The sequence below is a fragment of the Uranotaenia lowii genome, chromosome 2 (assembly GCF_029784155.1).
Source record: "Uranotaenia lowii strain MFRU-FL chromosome 2, ASM2978415v1, whole genome shotgun sequence".
NCBI classification, from domain to species: domain Eukaryota; kingdom Metazoa; phylum Arthropoda; class Insecta; order Diptera; family Culicidae; genus Uranotaenia; species Uranotaenia lowii.
In genome coordinates this window covers 420,630,353-420,650,942 of record NC_073692.1, presented here as the reverse complement: position 1 = coordinate 420,650,942, position 20,590 = coordinate 420,630,353, and the positions used below count along the sequence as shown (strand labels likewise).

The following is a 20,590-nucleotide window of genomic DNA, read 5'->3' as shown; positions in this document are numbered from 1 at the left end:
TTCTTACACATCTTCTATTTACAGGGTTTTTTGCCATATGCTCGCAAGTTAACACGTTTTTGAGAGAAAATATTTCAAGTCGTACATGTAAATGTAATCGGCAAATTTGGTAACGCGTAAACAATCTTTATGTTAATTATATAAAAAATGTTTGTTTGGTTATTTGTTTAAAAATTTTAAAACTCAAGAAAACGTCCATCTTTATATTCTTTGGACAATTATGTCGGAAAAGGTGTTGTATAACACAAGGCAATTTTAAACCCCGGCGAAAAAATTAATCTCTTTAATTCTATAATCCTGCATTATTTGGAAACAATTTAAAAAATATTTTCTTCTATCAATGGTTGAACGTGCTCCAAGAACGCTTAACTGAATCAGAAAGTTACTATAATGCTAAGAGCTGTAGATTTAGTATTTTGTTGTATATATGCTGCTTATTTTGAAAAAAAGACGTACTTGAAAGATTTTTTGTGTTGAACCAATGAGTTCCAATTGAGATTAAATATTGATTTTTTCCAGTGAAAGTTAGTGAACTTTGTAGAAGTTTTCCAAGAAAAAAGCGCTACATTTTGAGGAAATAGCGGGACAGCGGGACATTCAACAAAAAAGCGGGACATGTCCCCATCTTAAGAGAAGTTTTGAAAAAAAATAAATAGATTTTTTATAGAATATTCTCTAGTTTGACATTCTTGCGTAGAAATTTCAACATAGAGACAACCACCTTGATGATTTTTTTTATAAGTTTAAAATAAATGATAGTAGTTTGTGTTGTTATTAGAAAGTTAAAAGGGATAAAAAAGGGGTTGTTTTCAGCAAAAAAAAAAATGAAAATGACCCAAAAGTCACATGGGACAGTTCACATATAAAAAATGTAAATTTTGTTGCCTTATGCTTTCAACCGCTGTGCCGATAAGAACCATGATGAATTAAAGTTCCATTTGAAGACAAAAAGAAACTGTTTATACTAAATTCAAAGAAATGACAAATAGTTAGTAAAAATATTTTTTCTCAATTTTTTTTCCCATCATAAAAGCGTAAATTTTGTCGCTTAAAGGTAAATCCAAACTCATATTTATATAAGTACAATAAGGAATGTGTTCTTAAATGAGCATATTGGGTAATATGCACATATAGCCGATTGACAAATTGGTTGATAGATCAACATATCTAACCAGTGCAGTTTGATGATAATGCGATTTTAACACATGGCATGAAATGTTTTTTTGTTATTCAAAGCAAACAAAAATTTATGATTTTAACAAGATTTCTAACAGCTTTGTTAAAATATTATTCTTAAATGATCTGTAAACAAAAATGTCGATGGTTTTTCTTCCTAATTTATCTTAAAATCAGAAATTCAACCAATTGAAGTTTATAGCAATGTTATAAACGATAAAATATTGAAATACGAGACAAGTTTTGAATCATCAGGTAGGTTAAATGTCTCTTTCGAGAAAAAAAATTAATTAGTCATAAAAATATTTTACTTTTCATCATCGAAACATTAAATCAGCTCTAATTACAACCTTACAGTGAAGGAGGGCTTAATACTGATCTGATAAAAATATGATACGAACAAAATAGTACAATGAAATATGGCCATCCCTAAATATATTTTATGAAAAGGAACTAGTGATATTTAAAATTTCGCTGCAATTTCAACTTATCATACTTAACATGTGTTTCTACTATGTTCAACTAGATTTTACAAAAATAAAGCAAGTAGAACTGAAATATAGCTAAATACATAAATATGCGCATTAACCCCGCCCGTTTTCGAAAATCTACTATTTGGACTTTTTTTTATCATAAAATTATTTTCACAAAAACTGTATGAGTATTTGACAGAAAAAATCCAATCTATCAAAATCTATCTTTGGTGCAAAACACCCATTTTTTAAGAGTTTTTTGCCTTTAAGGTCGATTTCTGAAGACCAATAAAATCAAAACTCAAATTACAAAGAAGCACCTGAAAGCAGACATTGGGACGATTTCCTATTTGTTGAAGCCTTAAAAATGAATTAATTTTTTTTAAAAAAATATCGAAAAATTAATTTTGGTTGAAACCCTTCATATTCATTGAAATTTCCTAGTTTATCAAAATCGGGAAAAGTAGACAAATAGAAATCTTTTCAACATTTTTCGTAGAAGTCAGTTTTTGGTTCATTTGGAACCAACTACAGATAACCTCGTAGAAAATATCTACTGAATTTTGAATCATTAAGAAACTAGAACAAAATAACTACACAATGAATCATACAAACAACAGGTCAAATTTTCCCATAATCGGAGGGTTATATTTGATGTAAGTTTTCAGCAATAGTTTACGTAATGCTAAACGTAAAAAAATAATATCTTCTATTTTGATCATAACTTTTCTTCAATTTAGGTTGCGCTTGTTGTGCAAAATCTCATATAAAAAATAAGTGGCATTTGTTTATTGTTGACACATACTACCTAACCTAACCTAAGGGTCCAGCGCCGATTGACCGGCGCATAGGGCTGAGATAAAAGATCTCCACTGCTGGCGATCCGGAGCCAGCGTCTTCACTTGCTGCCAGCCGAGGTTCTCGTCAACTGTGCGGATTTCAGCGGCTAGACTTCGCCGCCACGAGCTTTTGGGCCTGCCGCTTCTTCGATGCCCATCTGGATTCCAGTCAAGCGCCTCTCTGCAAATCTCGTTTTCATCTCTTCGCAGCGTGTGCCCAATCCATCTCCACTTACGTTCCCGAATCTCGATTTCTAGCGCCTTTTGATGACACCGGCGATGAAGTTCAACGTTTGAGATCCAGTTGCCAGGCCACCAAGCGTGGATGGTGTTCCGCAGGCAGCGATTCACAAAAACTTGCAGTTTTCGCGTCGTCACCGCATATGTGCACCAAGTTTCACACCCGTACAGCAATACGGATTTGACGTTTGAGTTGAAGATTCGGATCTTAGTTCGTAGAGAGATCTGGCGTGACCGCCAGATGTTTCGGAGACTCGCAAACGCAAATCGGGCTTTTCTGATCCGGGTCTCGATGTCCTTCTTGGTCCCACCATCAGGCGTAATCTGGCTACCAAGATACTGGAAGCACTCCACTGTCTCAACCTGTTGTCCAGCTACCACGAAATTGGAACGATTTTCTGTATTGATTTCCATCGACTTGGTCTTTCCGACATTGATTTTGAGACCTGCTGCCTTGGAACTTTCGGTGAGGTCGTCGAGTTTGCTCTGCATGTCTTGTTGTGTTTGGGCGAGCAAAACAATATCGTCTGCCAGGTCAAGGTCGTTCAGTTGCTCCATGGTTGAAGGATTCCACTGCAATCCTCGGTTTGGTCTACAGTCAATCGATCCAGTCAAGATCTCATCCATTACGATGAGAAAAAGCAGCGGTGACAAAATACATCCTTGTCTCACTCCAGCAGTTACCGGGATTGGTTCGGACAAGACACCGTCGTGCAAGACCTTGCACGAAAATGCCTCGTACTGTGCTTCGATGAGATGGACTAGTTTCTCTGGGACCCCTCGTCGTCTAAGAGCAGCCCAGATGTTTTCGTGGTTCAGTCGGTCAAATGCTTTTTCGAAATCAACGAACACCAGCAGAAGAGAGTCCTGGAATTCGTTGATTTGTTCCAGTATTATTCGTAGCGTTGTGATGTGGTCCACACATGATCGTCCGGATCGGAATCCAGCTTGTTGCCGTCGGAGTGTAGCGTCGATTTTCTCCTGGATCCTGTTCAGGATCACTTTGCAGAGTACTTTGAGGGTTGTACAGATCAAAGTTATGCCACGCCAGTTACCGCACTCTGTTAGGTCTCCTTTCTTTGGGACCTTTACGAGGATACCCTGCATCCAGTCGGCCGGGAATGTTGCAGTATCCCAAATGTCAGCGAATAGACGGTGCAACATTTGTGCTGACAAGGCAGGGTCGGCTTTGAGCATTTCAGCAAGAATGCAATCGATTCCAGGCGCTTTGTTGGATTTCATGTCCTTGATTGCCGCTTCTATTTCAGCCAGCGAGGGCGCTTCCGAGTTGACGCCATTAATGCGACTTACTGTGGGCGCCTCGAGCTGCGGGTTCTGTTGGCCATTGCTATTTGTAACTCGAAAAAGTTGATCAAAATGCTCAGTCCAACGCTTGAGCTGATCTGTTCGATCTGTCAGCAGCTGACCTGCTCGGTTTTTCAGCGGCATTCTTGCATTAGTCCTTGCACCACTAAAGGCAGAAACACAATACAGCGTCGGTCGTCGCGTCACGTCAGCTGTCAACGCGGTCGATAAGTACTAAAACGCGGACGCGACGCACCCGACGATTTTTGCATCACAATTCAGCGTCAAGAGACATCTTAAGGCCGCCGCACAATACAGCGTCAAGAAACATAGCAACCAAAAGTTTGTTTTAATTCGATGCATTGGCGGATGTCGAAATTTTCGGTTCGGTTTTTCGGAATTCTTTTATTTCAGGAGAAATACGTTTGACAAGCGAAATAGAAGCCGATTATTTCCAACCAGTTCCGTTGATGATATTTTGATTGTGACGGAATCACAGCCACAGACGCAGCACTTCGGCAAGGTTTGTAGTATAAGAACCTCCAAACGCAGAAGACTTCAACCAATGATACATTGCTCGATGGTTAGCCTCAAATTCAATCCTCCTGCCGGATGTGGTTGGACAGACCCTCCACCGGTAACAGCCGCTTAAGAACGATGGTAAAAGGATAGTGTGATTGCTCCGAAGGCAGACAGTACAACATTCACTGAAAAAGGTTTTTTGTTTTAAATTATGAAGATAAAACTCGGCACAAAAAAACCAAAATAATGTTTTATTTTATTTTTCGAGAAACAGTAGGAGTTATATATCCGAATCATTACGATTAAGAAAAGAATCCGATAATTGTAGAAAAGAAAAAAAGGAGGATTTTTATTTTCATATGTGATGAAAGAAATTAGAGAAACATGAACTATCAAAGAACGAAAGAACATAAGCCGTAAATATCATGAAAATTTCGAAAAAGATACAACGGCTCACCGACAGGACTTGAACCTGCAATCTCCGCTTCGGTACAACGGCGCGTTAGCCAATTCCACCACGGTGAACGTGATGGAACCGGCGAACACGAGCAATCGAGCTCTGCCGGTCAACTGCTGGACCTTCTATCGAAACACCATGTATATCCCGCATGTGATCTTTCCCTCTATTGATCTCTCTCGTTTCTCTAACCCCACCCATCGACTCGGGATTTTAGCCGAGCGAGCACATGGTCGATTGCTTCGGGTTTGCCGCAACTTACGGTCAGATGAAGAAGCAATCAGTGCCGCTCAAGGTTCCGAGCAGACCAGTTACACAGGGAGGTGTTGCTCTGTTGAAACACCTCCCTGTGTAACTGGTCTGCTCGGAACCTTGAGCGGCACTGATTGCTTCTTCATCTGACCGTAAGTTGCGGCAAACCCGAAGCAATCGACCATGTGCTCGCTCGGCTAAAATCCCGAGTCAATGGGTGGGGTTAGAGAAACGAGAGAGATCAATAGAGGGAAAGATCACATGCGGGATATACATGGTGTTTCGATAGAAGGTCCAGCAGTTGACCGGCAGAGCTCGATTGCTCGTGTTCGCCGGTTCCATCACGTTCACCGTGGTGGAATTGGCTAACGCGCCGTTGTACCGAAGCGGAGATTGCAGGTTCAAGTCCTGTCGGTGAGCCGTTGTATCTTTTTCGAAATTTTCATGATATTTACGGCTTATGTTCTTTCGTTCTTTGATAGTTCATGTTTCTCTAATTTCTTTCATCACATATGAAAATGTGATCATTTTCAGGTACAAAGATGTACCAAGCGATTTCATAACATCAGTATTGATTTCAACAGAGCAACACCTCCCTGTGTAACTGGTCTGCTCGGAACCTTGAGCGGCACTGATTGCTTCTTCATCTGACCGTAAGTTGCGGCAAACCCGAAGCAATCGACCATGTGCTCGCTCGGCTAAAATCCCGAGTCGATGGGTGGGGTTAGAGAAACGAGAGAGATCAATAGAGGGAAAGATCACATGCGGGATATACATGGTGTTTCGATAGAAGGTCCAGCAGTTGACCGGCAGAGCTCGATTGCTCGTGTTCGCCGGTTCCATCACGTTCACCGTGGTGGAATTGGCTAACGCGCCGTTGTACCGAAGCGGAGATTGCAGGTTCAAGTCCTGTCGGTGAGCCGTTGTATCTTTTTCGAAATTTTCATGATATTTACGGCTTATGTTCTTTCGTTCTTTGATAGTTCATGTTTCTCTAATTTCTTTCATCACATATGAAAATGTGATCATTTTCAGGTACAAAGATGTACCAAGCGATTTCATAACATCAGTATTGATTTCAACAGAGCAACACCTCCCTGTGTAACTGGTCTGCTCGGAACCTTGAGCGGCACTGATTGCTTCTTCATCTGACCGTAAGTTGCGGCAAACCCGAAGCAATCGACCATGTGCTCGCTCGGCTAAAATCCCGAGTCGATGGGTGGGGTTAGAGAAACGAGAGAGATCAATAGAGGGAAAGATCACATGCGGGATATACATGGTGTTTCGATAGAAGGTCCAGCAGTTGACCGGCAGAGCTCGATTGCTCGTGTTCGCCGGTTCCATCACGTTCACCGTGGTGGAATTGGCTAACGCGCCGTTGTACCGAAGCGGAGATTGCAGGTTCAAGTCCTGTCGGTGAGCCGTTGTATCTTTTTCGAAATTTTCATGATATTTACGGCTTATGTTCTTTCGTTCTTTGATAGTTCATGTTTCTCTAATTTCTTTCATCACATATGAAAATGTGATCATTTTCAGGTACAAAGATGTACCAAGCGATTTCATAACATCAGTATTGATTTCAACAGAGCAACACCTCCCTGTGTAACTGGTCTGCTCGGAACCTTGAGCGGCACTGATTGCTTCTTCATCTGACCGTAAGTTGCGGCAAACCCGAAGCAATCGACCATGTGCTCGCTCGGCTAAAATCCCGAGTCGATGGGTGGGGTTAGAGAAACGAGAGAGATCAATAGAGGGAAAGATCACATGCGGGATATACATGGTGTTTCGATAGAAGGTCCAGCAGTTGACCGGCAGAGCTCGATTGCTCGTGTTCGCCGGTTCCATCACGTTCACCGTGGTGGAATTGGCTAACGCGCCGTTGTACCGAAGCGGAGATTGCAGGTTCAAGTCCTGTCGGTGAGCCGTTGTATCTTTTTCGAAATTTTCATGATATTTACGGCTTATGTTCTTTCGTTCTTTGATAGTTCATGTTTCTCTAATTTCTTTCATCACATATGAAAATGTGATCATTTTCAGGTACAAAGATGTACCAAGCGATTTCATAACATCAGTATTGATTTCAACAGAGCAACACCTCCCTGTGTAACTGGTCTGCTCGGAACCTTGAGCGGCACTGATTGCTTCTTCATCTGACCGTAAGTTGCGGCAAACCCGAAGCAATCGACCATGTGCTCGCTCGGCTAAAATCCCGAGTCGATGGGTGGGGTTAGAGAAACGAGAGAGATCAATAGAGGGAAAGATCACATGCGGGATATACATGGTGTTTCGATAGAAGGTCCAGCAGTTGACCGGCAGAGCTCGATTGCTCGTGTTCGCCGGTTCCATCACGTTCACCGTGGTGGAATTGGCTAACGCGCCGTTGTACCGAAGCGGAGATTGCAGGTTCAAGTCCTGTCGGTGAGCCGTTGTATCTTTTTCGAAATTTTCATGATATTTACGGCTTATGTTCTTTCGTTCTTTGATAGTTCATGTTTCTCTAATTTCTTTCATCACATATGAAAATGTGATCATTTTCAGGTACAAAGATGTACCAAGCGATTTCATAACATCAGTATTGATTTCAACAGAGCAACACCTCCCTGTGTAACTGGTCTGCTCGGAACCTTGAGCGGCACTGATTGCTTCTTCATCTGACCGTAAGTTGCGGCAAACCCGAAGCAATCGACCATGTGCTCGCTCGGCTAAAATCCCGAGTCGATGGGTGGGGTTAGAGAAACGAGAGAGATCAATAGAGGGAAAGATCACATGCGGGATATACATGGTGTTTCGATAGAAGGTCCAGCAGTTGACCGGCAGAGCTCGATTGCTCGTGTTCGCCGGTTCCATCACGTTCACCGTGGTGGAATTGGCTAACGCGCCGTTGTACCGAAGCGGAGATTGCAGGTTCAAGTCCTGTCGGTGAGTCGTTGTATCTTTTTCGAAATTTTCATGATATTTACGGCTTATGTTCTTTCGTTCTTTGATAGTTCATGTTTCTCTAATTTCTTTCATCACATATGAAAATGTGATCATTTTCAGGTACAAAGATGTACCAAGCGATTTCATAACATCAGTATTGATTTCAACAGAGCAACACCTCCCTGTGTAACTGGTCTGCTCGGAACCTTGAGCGGCACTGATTGCTTCTTCATCTGACCGTAAGTTGCGGCAAACCCGAAGCAATCGACCATGTGCTCGCTCGGCTAAAATCCCGAGTCGATGGGTGGGGTTAGAGAAACGAGAGAGATCAATAGAGGGAAAGATCACATGCGGGATATACATGGTGTTTCGATAGAAGGTCCAGCAGTTGACCGGCAGAGCTCGATTGCTCGTGTTCGCCGGTTCCATCACGTTCACCGTGGTGGAATTGGCTAACGCGCCGTTGTACCGAAGCGGAGATTGCAGGTTCAAGTCCTGTCGGTGAGCCGTTGTATCTTTTTCGAAATTTTCATGATATTTACGGCTTATGTTCTTTCGTTCTTTGATAGTTCATGTTTCTCTAATTTCTTTCATCACATATGAAAATGTGATCATTTTCAGGTACAAAGATGTACCAAGCGATTTCATAACATCAGTATTGATTTTAACAGAGCAACACCTCCCTGTGTAACTGGTCTGCTCGGAACCTTGAGCGGCACTGATTGCTTCTTCATCTGACCGTAAGTTGCGGCAAACCCGAAGCAATCGACCATGTGCTCGCTCGGCTAAAATCCCGAGTCGATGGGTGGGGTTAGAGAAACGAGAGAGATCAATAGAGGGAAAGATCACATGCGGGATATACATGGTGTTTCGATAGAAGGTCCAGCAGTTGACCGGCAGAGCTCGATTGCTCGTGTTCGCCGGTTCCATCACGTTCACCGTGGTGGAATTGGCTAACGCGCCGTTGTACCGAAGCGGAGATTGCAGGTTCAAGTCCTGTCGGTGAGCCGTTGTATCTTTTTCGAAATTTTCATGATATTTACGGCTTATGTTCTTTCGTTCTTTGATAGTTCATGTTTCTCTAATTTCTTTCATCACATATGAAAATGTGATCATTTTCAGGTACAAAGATGTACCAAGCGATTTCATAACATCAGTAAGGATTTTTATGGTTTGAGTCAATTATTTATGATTTCATCATGATGTAAATCAAAATTTAATGAGAGAAATAAATATCAACGATGTTATTCATCAAATTTGTAAAATCGGGGATAAAAAATTACGATGATTTTATTTTTCATTATATTTGTGTCAAACTGACAAAAAAACATCAAAAAGAAATATTTAAAACCCTGCTGACGCGCTAGAATTTCGATTTCTTTCAAAACATAAACGTCGACGCTGGAGAACGCTGCTGTTTAGAACAAGTCTCGCGTTTTAGTACTATGCTGTCACTGACGCGACGCACCATTGTGATGGCTCAAATGAAAAATTGTATCCCCAAAATGAAATGTCAAAGCGACGCTGACGCGACGCGACGACCGACGGGCTATTGTGCGGGCGGCGAGAAATATCATATAATAATCGGATATCTCCAATGGCGGCGGCTCTTTCTCCCTCTTCGGCTAGGGAGTTTGTCCAGGCTCTCTTGTCTCGTCTACAAGCTCGTTTAACTGCCTTTTCCAGCTCCGCATATCGTAAGCGGGCGGCTGCTTTGGCTGACCCGGTACATGCCTGCTCAATTCCGACTTTCGCCTTTCTCCGATCATCGACCATCCTCCAAGTTTCATCCTTCATCCATTTACTTCTTCTTCCACAAACTTTACCGAGAGTACCATGGCTCGTCGTGATAAAGGCATTCTTGATTCCACACCACTGTTCTTCGACTGTTCCGTCTGTCGGCAGCTCCGAGGCTCGGGATTCTAGCTGTTCAACGTATGCCCTTTTCACCTCTGGATTCTCCAACCGGCGGACGTCGTATCGACACCCGACTGATGCAGTAAAAATATATAAATTCAAAAAGTTGTGGAAAATTTATATTCCATACCCTAAAGAGCTCTGATGAAAACCAATGTTCAACGCAATAACATACCATTGAGATGAAATTTGCCAAATATATACTTATTTATTGCTATCAACGTTAAAAAAAAATTGAAGCAATTAGAACAAGCTACTGCTTTGAAAAAGAATGAAATGGGATACATCTTCGATGAAAATTATCATTTGAATATTGATATACTACGAAAAATTTTCATCGTTGTTATAAATCAGCAGTGAAAACTCACTCTAATTGAGAATTTTTTCAAACATCATATTTAGTATATCTCTGATCAACCCTGTTTTTGAACTCATTATGTTTGAAGAAATGGTTAGTATTTCAGAATTTGACCCATATTTTTAAAATTGACAAAATATTCTAGATGCATTTTATCAAGCAAAAGTAAAATCATCGATTAAACTGTCTCTACATTTGGTCAGTATTCTATTGAATCAACAATTTAATGGGTTGTTTTTTTTTTATCCACTCATTACAGCATTTAAAATTTGAACGAAGCTACTTGGTTTCTTAATTGTTCAAATGAAAATTTAAAGCTTATTTCCATTAACAAAAAAAGCTGTAAATCCATGCAACTTGTTCCATGATTCCAATTGAACAATTCAGTTGCTTGTAAAATACACCTTCATCTTAAACATTCTCCACCATGTTGAAGAAAACGCTTGAACAGTTTCGAGAAAAGTCAGCAAGAGTGCAAAGAACCAGGGGATAATTGGCCAAACATAACAAACCTTGCTAGCGTCGGCAGCAGCAGTCGATGGTTGAAGTTTGCCTCCAGCAGCATCCGCAACACCGCAGAATTCGTCCTCCGGGCCATCCAATCCACGGGACACCACAGGACCTCCACCGACAGACATGGCAAGCTCATTATCGACAATTTCTCCTCCTGGCATCGTCATCGTCATCGATGGCTCGTCTCCACGCTCGAATCGTTTCCGTCCGAACAGTTCCTTGAGCCGCTGGGTCTTGGTAATTGGCTGCTTCAGATCGGCGCTTTCGGTGTCACTTCTGAAGATGGGCCAATCCCGGCAAATATTGTTGTGGGTCAACATCAGCAGCATCAAGGACAGATCGATGGGGGTGGATGGATGAAAAATGTGGAAAATGTGCGAGGAGTAAGATGGAAGAAAAGAACAAAACAAGAACATCAGAGCTGTAGTATGAGAAATAAAATGGCTAAAGTTGTTCAAAAGAATACAAACCCGCGCAGACTTTTATGGCAAAATTATAGCAAATTGTGCTATCACGCTCTGAGAGCCAAATATGCTCTCATTTTGCTTGACATAAGGTGGTACACAGCAAAAATGAGAGCTCAAATTTTCATACTTGGTTAGCAAAGTGATACCTTATTTTGCTAAAAGTGAGACCTTATTTACACCTCGTTTTTTGAGAGCTTGGAGAGCACAATCATGCCAATATTAGGCATCATAAAAATTTTGTTTACAGCAAAATTTGGCATCCTTTACCTCTCAAAATTTATTAAAAACGAGGTATCGTTTAGGCTCAAAATTAGTTAAATTTGGCAGTACGCTGCTATTCACGTATGAAAATTTTGCTCTCATTTTAGCTGTGTATAGCCTTATCCCCAAGAAAAATGAGAGAAAATTTGACACTTAAAGCGTGATAGCAAAATTTTCTATAATTTTGTTGAAAAAGTATGCTAGGGTAATCGAATCTGCTAATAGAATCTGCTAACGATAAAGCGCCTTTGTATAGGCAATGAGTGGGATACAGATTATGGAAGTAACAACAAAGTTTATATTAAACAAAATGAGTGTGTAGTCTACACAAAGGCGTTTAAATCAACAAAACCTGTTCTTAAATCTGCAAGAATGACGTCATTAAGAACCATTGAGAATACCTATGATAATAATAGCAAATAAGTCAAATGGCACGATTGATCTCCAATTGTCTGATTTGCAACAAAATAGTTTTAAAATCTCATTTGTGATCTTTTGTTTCTCAATATTTCAAGTTCAACTAATTTCAGAGAAGTACTTACCTAAAATAAAAATATAGATGAGTATAGACGTTCATCTGGTAATTCCTCAGTGCTGCCATCTGTAATATCCAGTGACTTTTTTTACAACATACTCGTCTTGTCGTTCGCAGGTTTTCCGTCATTGAAACCCTATGGTCGATCAAAATTCTCCATCGAAATAGTCCAAATTAAAAAGCTGAGATTTATTCCACAACAGTTCCTCTATTGAATTAAGACGCTTAATTCCGAATCGTTCATTCACATTCGTTCCACTATGACAACCTAAAAGAATTAACCAATTGAAGATTTTTTTTAAGATCGAGAAGTCACACTAGCCTAGATGCCGAAACGAGACATGATTCAATTCTCCCGAACCATATGAGAGATCTTCTACTGCACGTGAAACTGTCTTTATATTTATGTAACTTCGTAAATTTCAAACAGAAAGGCCAATATAATCAGTGCCTCGGACTAGAACTGCATGAAACTTAAAGTCAGATTGCTTTAGACCAGGTACTTTAACGATAGTGCACCTCTTTTAGTTTTTTTGCTCACTGTTCAGGCCTGCAGATGAGAATAGAAATTCATCGCAATTCCTGTTTTTATTTTACATCAAACCTCATTGTGTTACGCAAATATTAAGACAGATTAATGGGCAGTAGAAGGTATGGTTCGGGAGAATTGAAACATGTCTCGTTTCGTAATCTTGGTACAGTGAGCATTCTATACAAGCAACTAATCTGAACCACTTTTTTCAAAAAAGTTTCTTATGTAGAAAAAGTTGCTTATATAGAAAAAAGGAGTAGAAATTTTAAGAAAAATCAGTTTTGTGATTTATAGATAAATAAGCAGTTTTATATTTTATTACATCGTTAAAATAATATTAATTAAGTCTTTTAAGAACTGCTTTTTCTCGAATTCGTCGCAAAAACAAGATCTCATTGCTTGTAAGGTTATTTTCCTCTGCCCATTCTACCACGGTGTTGAAGGAATCTATCACATTATCGATGCTGATTCTGCTCTCTTCTTCCATATGACCTTCTTCGTTCACGATGCTCTCGTCATTTGCTATTTCATCTTCTGTTTCAAAAAGTACGCTTCTCTCGTTGTTACCAGTCGCCCAATCCATTATTTCGTTCTCAGTTAAATCATTTTCGATTACCAAATTGTACAGTCTAGCCAGGGGGATATCGTCCTTTTCCACAAAATGATTTTCCGGCATATTAAATTCTATTGCGTCGATCGATGAAAACAGATGTTTAAATGAACTCATGACAACGGATCGTGGGACATCATTCCAGGCTTCAACTATCAAAAATGCCACGTCTTTCAAATTAATATTTTTAAGAGCTGAGACCATGTCGTTATTTCCGTTTACACATAACGCCAAGAGTGTTGACAGAAGGTGCTTTCGAAACCGTTGCTTAAGGGATTTTATGACATTTTGGTCAAGTGGTTGCAACAAGGGTGTATTGTCGGGTGGAAAAAAATAACCTTGAAGTTTTCATCATGGGAAAAAGTGTTTGCTGTCCCATGACAAGTGGCATTATCGACCAATAAAATTGCTTTTACTGGTAAGCCTTTAGCTTCTAAGTGACGAGAAACTTCAGGGATGAATAAATCGTTGTACCACTCCTTAAAAAGCGCAGAAGTTTGCCAAGCATTTTTGGATGATTTGTAATACAGTGGTAAATTTACATTTTTAAAACACCGAGGATTTTTAGATTTTCCAATCATCATCAAATCGAGTTTATGCGTCCCAGTTGCATTTACACAAGGCATAAGGGTAACCCTTTCCTTCATGGATTTCCGTCCTACAGCAGTTTTTTCGAAAACGGTAGCGTTTGTTTTCTTGTGCAAACCTTTGTAAACCAGACCAGTTTCGTCACAATTGTAGATCTGTTCCGGTAAAAACCCATTTTCGGCAATAATCTTTTTGAAATCGCTTGTAAATGTAGCAGCACTCTTAGCATTGCAGGAAAGTTTTTCACCGGAAACCGTCAAAATTCTTATGCCGTGGCGTTTTTTGAATTTATCAAGCCAGCCATCACTGGCTGAAAATTCGTCGTGTCCATTGCTTTTACTTTGAGCATCTCGTTTGAAACCAATTCGTTTGCTTCTCTCCGTAGTAAAAACCATGCGTATAGTTTATCATCAAGATCAGGATTTTTTAATGGCTTCATTCGCTTGATTTTGTTTTGATTCACATACGTTTTTGAGGCGAATTCTTCCAAGTTTTCTTTATTATTTTTTATCCTCGTTAAAGTCGACTTATGGATGTTGTAGCTTCTGCAGATCTCGGTCGGTGTCTTGCCATCTTGGAGTTCATTTAAAATTAATAATTTTGTTTTCAAAGAAATTGATACTCTGCCTTTCTTCTCCATTTTTACGGAACAATGAAAATTAAAATGAAAAATAAAACCATGGTTGCTTGTACAGAAATTTTGAATAAAAAAAGTTGCTAATGCAGAGGTTGCTTCAATAGAATGTTGCTTGTGTAAAGGTTGCTTATAAAGAATGCTCACTGTATAATGGTACGAGAAAAAAAAACAAACTTACCCTAAAAATTAAGGCAGCAGCTTCGCGAAAACAAACAGCTACAGCAAATTATGATTGAACTTCTTCTTCATGCAGCAGCCAGGCTTCAACCATTGCAACGGATCAGACAGGATTGTGTTCGATAAGCAAACACATAATGCATCTTCCTGGGCTGGGATGGTTCCAGATTGTCTCAACTTTCATCCAAATTCATGAAACTGTCCGATTTTCGAAACCAAGTTGAACACAGTTCCTCTTTAAAGTACACATTGTAGGCTGTTTTCCGCTTCAAGCTTCTTGGAAACTCCCGGTAATCTTGAGTCACGACAAAGCCTTAATTGAAATCAGAAAAGGAATAAACGTATTTGGATAAAGTTAATTTCTGAACAATTTCGTCATACCGTAACAACTTACCCATCTTCGATTTTAAGCAGCGATGAAAACGCTGATGAATCTTTCACGGTGGTTAATTCGGCTTCAACTGGACTGAATCCAACACATAAAACGTCGCGACACTGGAAAACATCCCAAAATAGGGGCCCAATTGAAGTTTATCAGCTGCTGACTCCACTTGTAAACAAGAATAATTTGTTTATGTATACCCTGTTTGGTTCAGTAACATGGAATATATGGCTTGTGATAAGTTTTCGAATAGAGAATTTAATATAAATACACTTTCTTTTCCTCTTAGAAATAGTTCATCCAGTGACCTTTTATAAAACAAAATACTGTTTTTATAAAAAAAAGCTCAAATTCATTTTTTGCATACAGCAGTCATTCAGTAAGTAGAAACGCAATAATAATCAAAACATCCAACATACCTTTTGATATAGCAACGTTTGATGGCCATGGTTTAAGCGACCAGATACTGCTCGATTAATAAGAAAATTCTAGTAGTATTTAACATGCAACGCAATCATTCCTGCACGGGTACGGGAAAATGTAAATAGTGTCAAGTTAACTTTTAATTAATGAGTTGAGTTGTAATTCTATGTTCGAGCACTTTCGCTATTATTTTCTCCGGTTACGTCAAAAGTTATAGGAAAGGCTAATGTCCTCAAGCAGGAGAGTATAAACGAAGATTTTACTTGCCGGAAATTGCGGAACGATGCTTTTTTTGTTGATGTTACTGAACCGATCGATGGAGATTCATCAAGACCGGATAAGGAAACAAAGAACGCCTGTGATAAACAAAGTATTCAACGAACCAAGTAAAAATAGAGCTTAAACAAATCCTTCCGAAATAATCCGTCAAATAAACAGTGTAATAGCTAATTTACAATCAGTAATAAAAGAGTTTTTTTTTTTAAATTTTGTCCCAGATTCAAAAAAGTCAATCGGAAAATAAAAGTACAATACATTAGAAAATTATGATGTTTGAAGAGATTCCAGTCACAGCGGGAACTTCCTTTGCCAGGAGATATTGCACTATTGGAAGATAAATGCTTTCGAACAACTTGTTATAGGAATCCGATTCCAGTATGATTGTAACCGTAATCAGAATAATATTCGACAACTCACTATTTTGAAAAATTGAAAGTCCAGTGTTAAACAATTTAGGTTTCATAAGTTGGCAAATGTTGTAATGTTTTGTCACGCCAGATGTTTCCAATATTCTAATAGTTATCGTGACATTATGAAAAGTCCCACTTATAACAAATTAAAGTTATGTTTTAAATATCGATTAATTTTAGGGGTGTATGTTTCCTATTTACATATGTATGTCTGTATAAATAAATACTTTACACTAAAAGAATTAACACATATATAATTGAGTATACTTTGTGATTTCAATCAAATATTTACGATCAGAAAATATATTGTACATTCTAGTCATGAAAACGTTATTTTAATTTTTTTTGACAATTCTTTGAGATGGATTCGTTCCAAGGTTGATTTGAACTTGGGTACACTAGGTATTATAAATTTTAAAAAATACAAATGTATCATATAAATTTTACAAAATAATGATATTGCTGTTGTTATAAAAATAAAATGTAAAAATGAACACCTGGATAACATTTTTTTAATTGTATTTAATAATGCTCGTTAATTGACTAAAAATCGACTATCGACTTAATTTGTTTTCCAATTGCTTTTGGTCGATACCTAGGTGATTTTCGAAAGACAATTCCGATTGAGCTGAAAATTCGTACAGTTCAATTATTGCGCCAACATACAAAATATCTATGGCCAGTTTTCGAAATTTAAGTATGATATTTTTTCTATACATCCATTGCCACCCTTCTACAGATTTTTATGTTTGTTATAAAATATTCTTTAAAAAAAAACCTCAGTCATGCCTGATTTTGCTATCGGTTAAATTTAATACCGAATAATGCCATAATTTTAGTCTATTTTACACAAAAAATGAAACCTTAAAAAATATATTCCAAATTATCCTATCCGTTTGCTGTTGACAGCTAAATTTGGTGTCCGCTTGCTGTCATATAATTTTTATTGAAGCCTTAATGATGCCTAGTTTTGCTGTCGCCTAAAAATTAATAGCAAATTATGCTCTCGGTTTGCTGTTGAAAGCTTACTTTGGTCTTACTTTGCTATCGATTTGGGCATCAAAGTCTGCTCGGGAAGCGTGTTGTCAGAAAAAGAAATTTATTCTATATCGTTTAAATTTTGAAAAAAATGAAATATTTATGTTCAAATACAAATTGTGGAAGGCTCTAAAAAATCTACAAAATGTTTTCTCAACTTCGAACTTTATGGCATTCCAGAAATAAACGATTGTTTCTTTAAGCGTTTCCTTGCAATCTAAATCCTCAATAAATCGAGTTGATTCATGTGGCTGTCCTAGTATTTTTTGCCCATTTTAGTTAGGCCTCAAGTGAGTAAGAAATTGTGCAAGACAAGCTGATAATCATCCATCGTGTTTTCTCTAATCAACGGTAATAACAGACTGACTGTAAGGCTGATGTTTTTTGGATCCTTACCACCATATGGTTGGATTGCTGAAGAAGGAAAAAATGTGTGGATACTGTGTCTTCTATTTTTTCCTTGCATCGTTTTTGATGACGATGAAAACCTAAGAATACTAGGAAAAGGCATCTAGTCAAAAGGTGGCGCTTCAGAATTGCCGTTTCAAGAGAAAGAAAAATTGTGAAAAAGTGGGTGTGGGTTCTTGCCGTTTGTCTTTTCATTTTGTCACGTTTGATTGGGTAAATTGGGGTGTCACAGGTGGTGCCGCTATCACAATCCCGTTGATGTGAAGGCAATCTCTAAGGCAGCAGATTGAAATTTGATTGGCGACATTATCTTGCAATTAGGAAGAGACGTGTGGGTTTTTTATTAGAGCTTGGCGATGGAACAGAAGTAAATAAACAGACGACAAATTTCTAAGGAAATAAACTTGGATAAAATCATTTTCTGCGTCACTATTAATGATTCTCGAATCTTGCATCCCGAATATTGATCCCAAATCAGGAATTCAAAAGATGACAAAAATGACAAAAATGACAAAAATGACAAAAATGACAAAAATGACAAAAATGACAAAAATGACAAAAATGACAAAAATGACAAAAATGACAAAAATGACAAAAATGACAAAAATGACAAAAATGACAAAAATGACAAAAATGACAAAAATGACAAAAATGACAAAAATGACAAAAATGACAAAAATGACAAAAATGACAAAAATGACAAAAATGACAAAAATGACAAAAATGACAAAAATGACAAAAATGACAAAAATGACAAAAATGACAAAAATGACAAAAATGACAAAAATGACAAAAATGACAAAAATGACAAAAATGACAAAAATGACAAAAATGACAAAAATGACAAAAATGACAAAAATGACAAAAATTACAAAAATGACAAAAATGACAAAAATGACAAAAATTGACAAAAATGACAAAAATGACAAAAATGACAAAAATGACAAAAATGACAAAAATGACAAAAATGACAAAAATGACAAAAATGACAAAAATGACAAAAATGACAAAAATGACAAAAATGACAAAAATGACAAAAATGACAAAAATGACAAAAATGACAAAAATGACAAAAATGACAAAAATGACAAAAATGACAAAAATGACAAAAATGACAAAAATGACAAAAATGACAAAAATGACAAAAATGACAAAAATGACAAAAATGACAAAAATGACAAAAATGACAAAAATGACAAAAATGACAAAAATGACAAAAATGACAAAAATGACAAAAATGACAAAAATGACAAAAATGACAAAAATGACAAAAATGACAAAAATGACAAAAATGACAAAAATGACAAAAATGACAAAAATGACAAAAATGACAAAAATGACAAAAATGACAAAAATGACAAAAATGACAAAAATGACAAAAATGACAAAAATGACAAAAATGACAAAAATGACAAAAATGACAAAAATGACAAAAATGACAAAAATGACAAAAATGACAAAAATGACAAAAATGACAAAAATAACAAAAATGACAAAAATGACAAAAATGACAAAAATGACAAAAATGACAAAAATGACAAAAATGACAAAAATGACAAAAATGACAAAAATGACAAAAATGACAAAAATGACAAAAATGACAAAAATGACAAAAATGACAAAAATGACAAAAATGACAAAAATGACAAAAATGACAAAAATGACAAAAATGACAAAAATGACAAAAATGACAAAAATGACAAAAATGATAAAAATGACAAAAATGACAAAATTGACAAAAATGACAAAAATGGCAAAAATGACAAAAATGACTAAATTGACGAAATTGACGAAATTGACAAAATTCACAAAATTGACAAAATTGACAAAATTGACAAAATTGACAAAATTGACAAAATTGACAAAATTGACAAAATTGACAAAATTGACAAAATTGACAAAATTGACAAAATTGACAAAATTGACAAAATTGACAAAATTGACAAAATTGACAAAATTGACAAAATTGACAAAATTTACAAAATTGACAAAATTGACAAAATTGACAAAATTGACAAAATTGACAAAATTGACAAAATTGACAAAATTGACAAAATGGACAAAATTGACAAAATTGACAAAATTGACAAAATTGACAAAATTGACAAAATTGACAAAATTCACAAAATTGACAAAATTGACAAAATTCACAAAATTCACAAAAAAGACAAAATTGACAAAATTGACAAAATTGACAAAATTGACAAAATTGACAAAATTGACAAAATTGACAAAATTGACAAAATTGACAAAATTGACAAAATTGACAAAATTGACAAAATTGACAAAATTGACAAAATTGACAAAATTGACAAAATTGACAAAATTGACAAAATTGACAAAATTGACAAAATTGACAAAATTGACAAAATTGACAAAATTGACAAAATTGACAAAATTGACAAAATTGACAAAATTGACAAAATTGACAAAATTGACAAAATTGACAAAATTGACAAAATTGACAAAATTGACAAAATTGACAAAATTGACAAAATTGACAAAATTGACAAAATTGACAAAATTGACCAAATAGACAAAATTCACAAAATTGACAAAATTGACAAAATTGACAAAATTGACAAAATTGACAAAATTGACAAAATTGACAAAATTGACAAAATTGACAAAATTTACAAAATTTACAAAATTGACAAAATTGACAAAATTGACAAAATTGACAAAATTGACAAAATTGACAAAATTGACAAAATTGACAAAATTGACAAAATTGACAAAATTGACAAAATTGACAAAATTGACAAAATTGACAAAATTGACAAAATTGACAAAATTGACAAAATTGACAAAATTGACAAAATTGACAAAATTGACAAAATTGACAAAATTGACAAAATTGACAAAATTGACA

The 20,590-nt window shown here is 36.9% G+C and overlaps 1 protein-coding gene across 1 annotated transcript in view; it reads right to left on the bottom strand.

Moving 5' to 3' along the window:
- The window catches only part of LOC129741950 (fasciclin-3-like), a 324,352-nt gene that overhangs the window by 4,784 nt on the left and 298,978 nt on the right, over positions 1 to 20,590 (bottom strand). Inside the window, exon 9 of the mRNA XM_055733778.1 lies at positions 10,971 to 11,247. Within this exon, the coding sequence (XP_055589753.1) occupies positions 10,971 to 11,247 (277 nt within the window). The remainder of the gene's footprint in view (positions 1 to 10,970; positions 11,248 to 20,590) is intronic.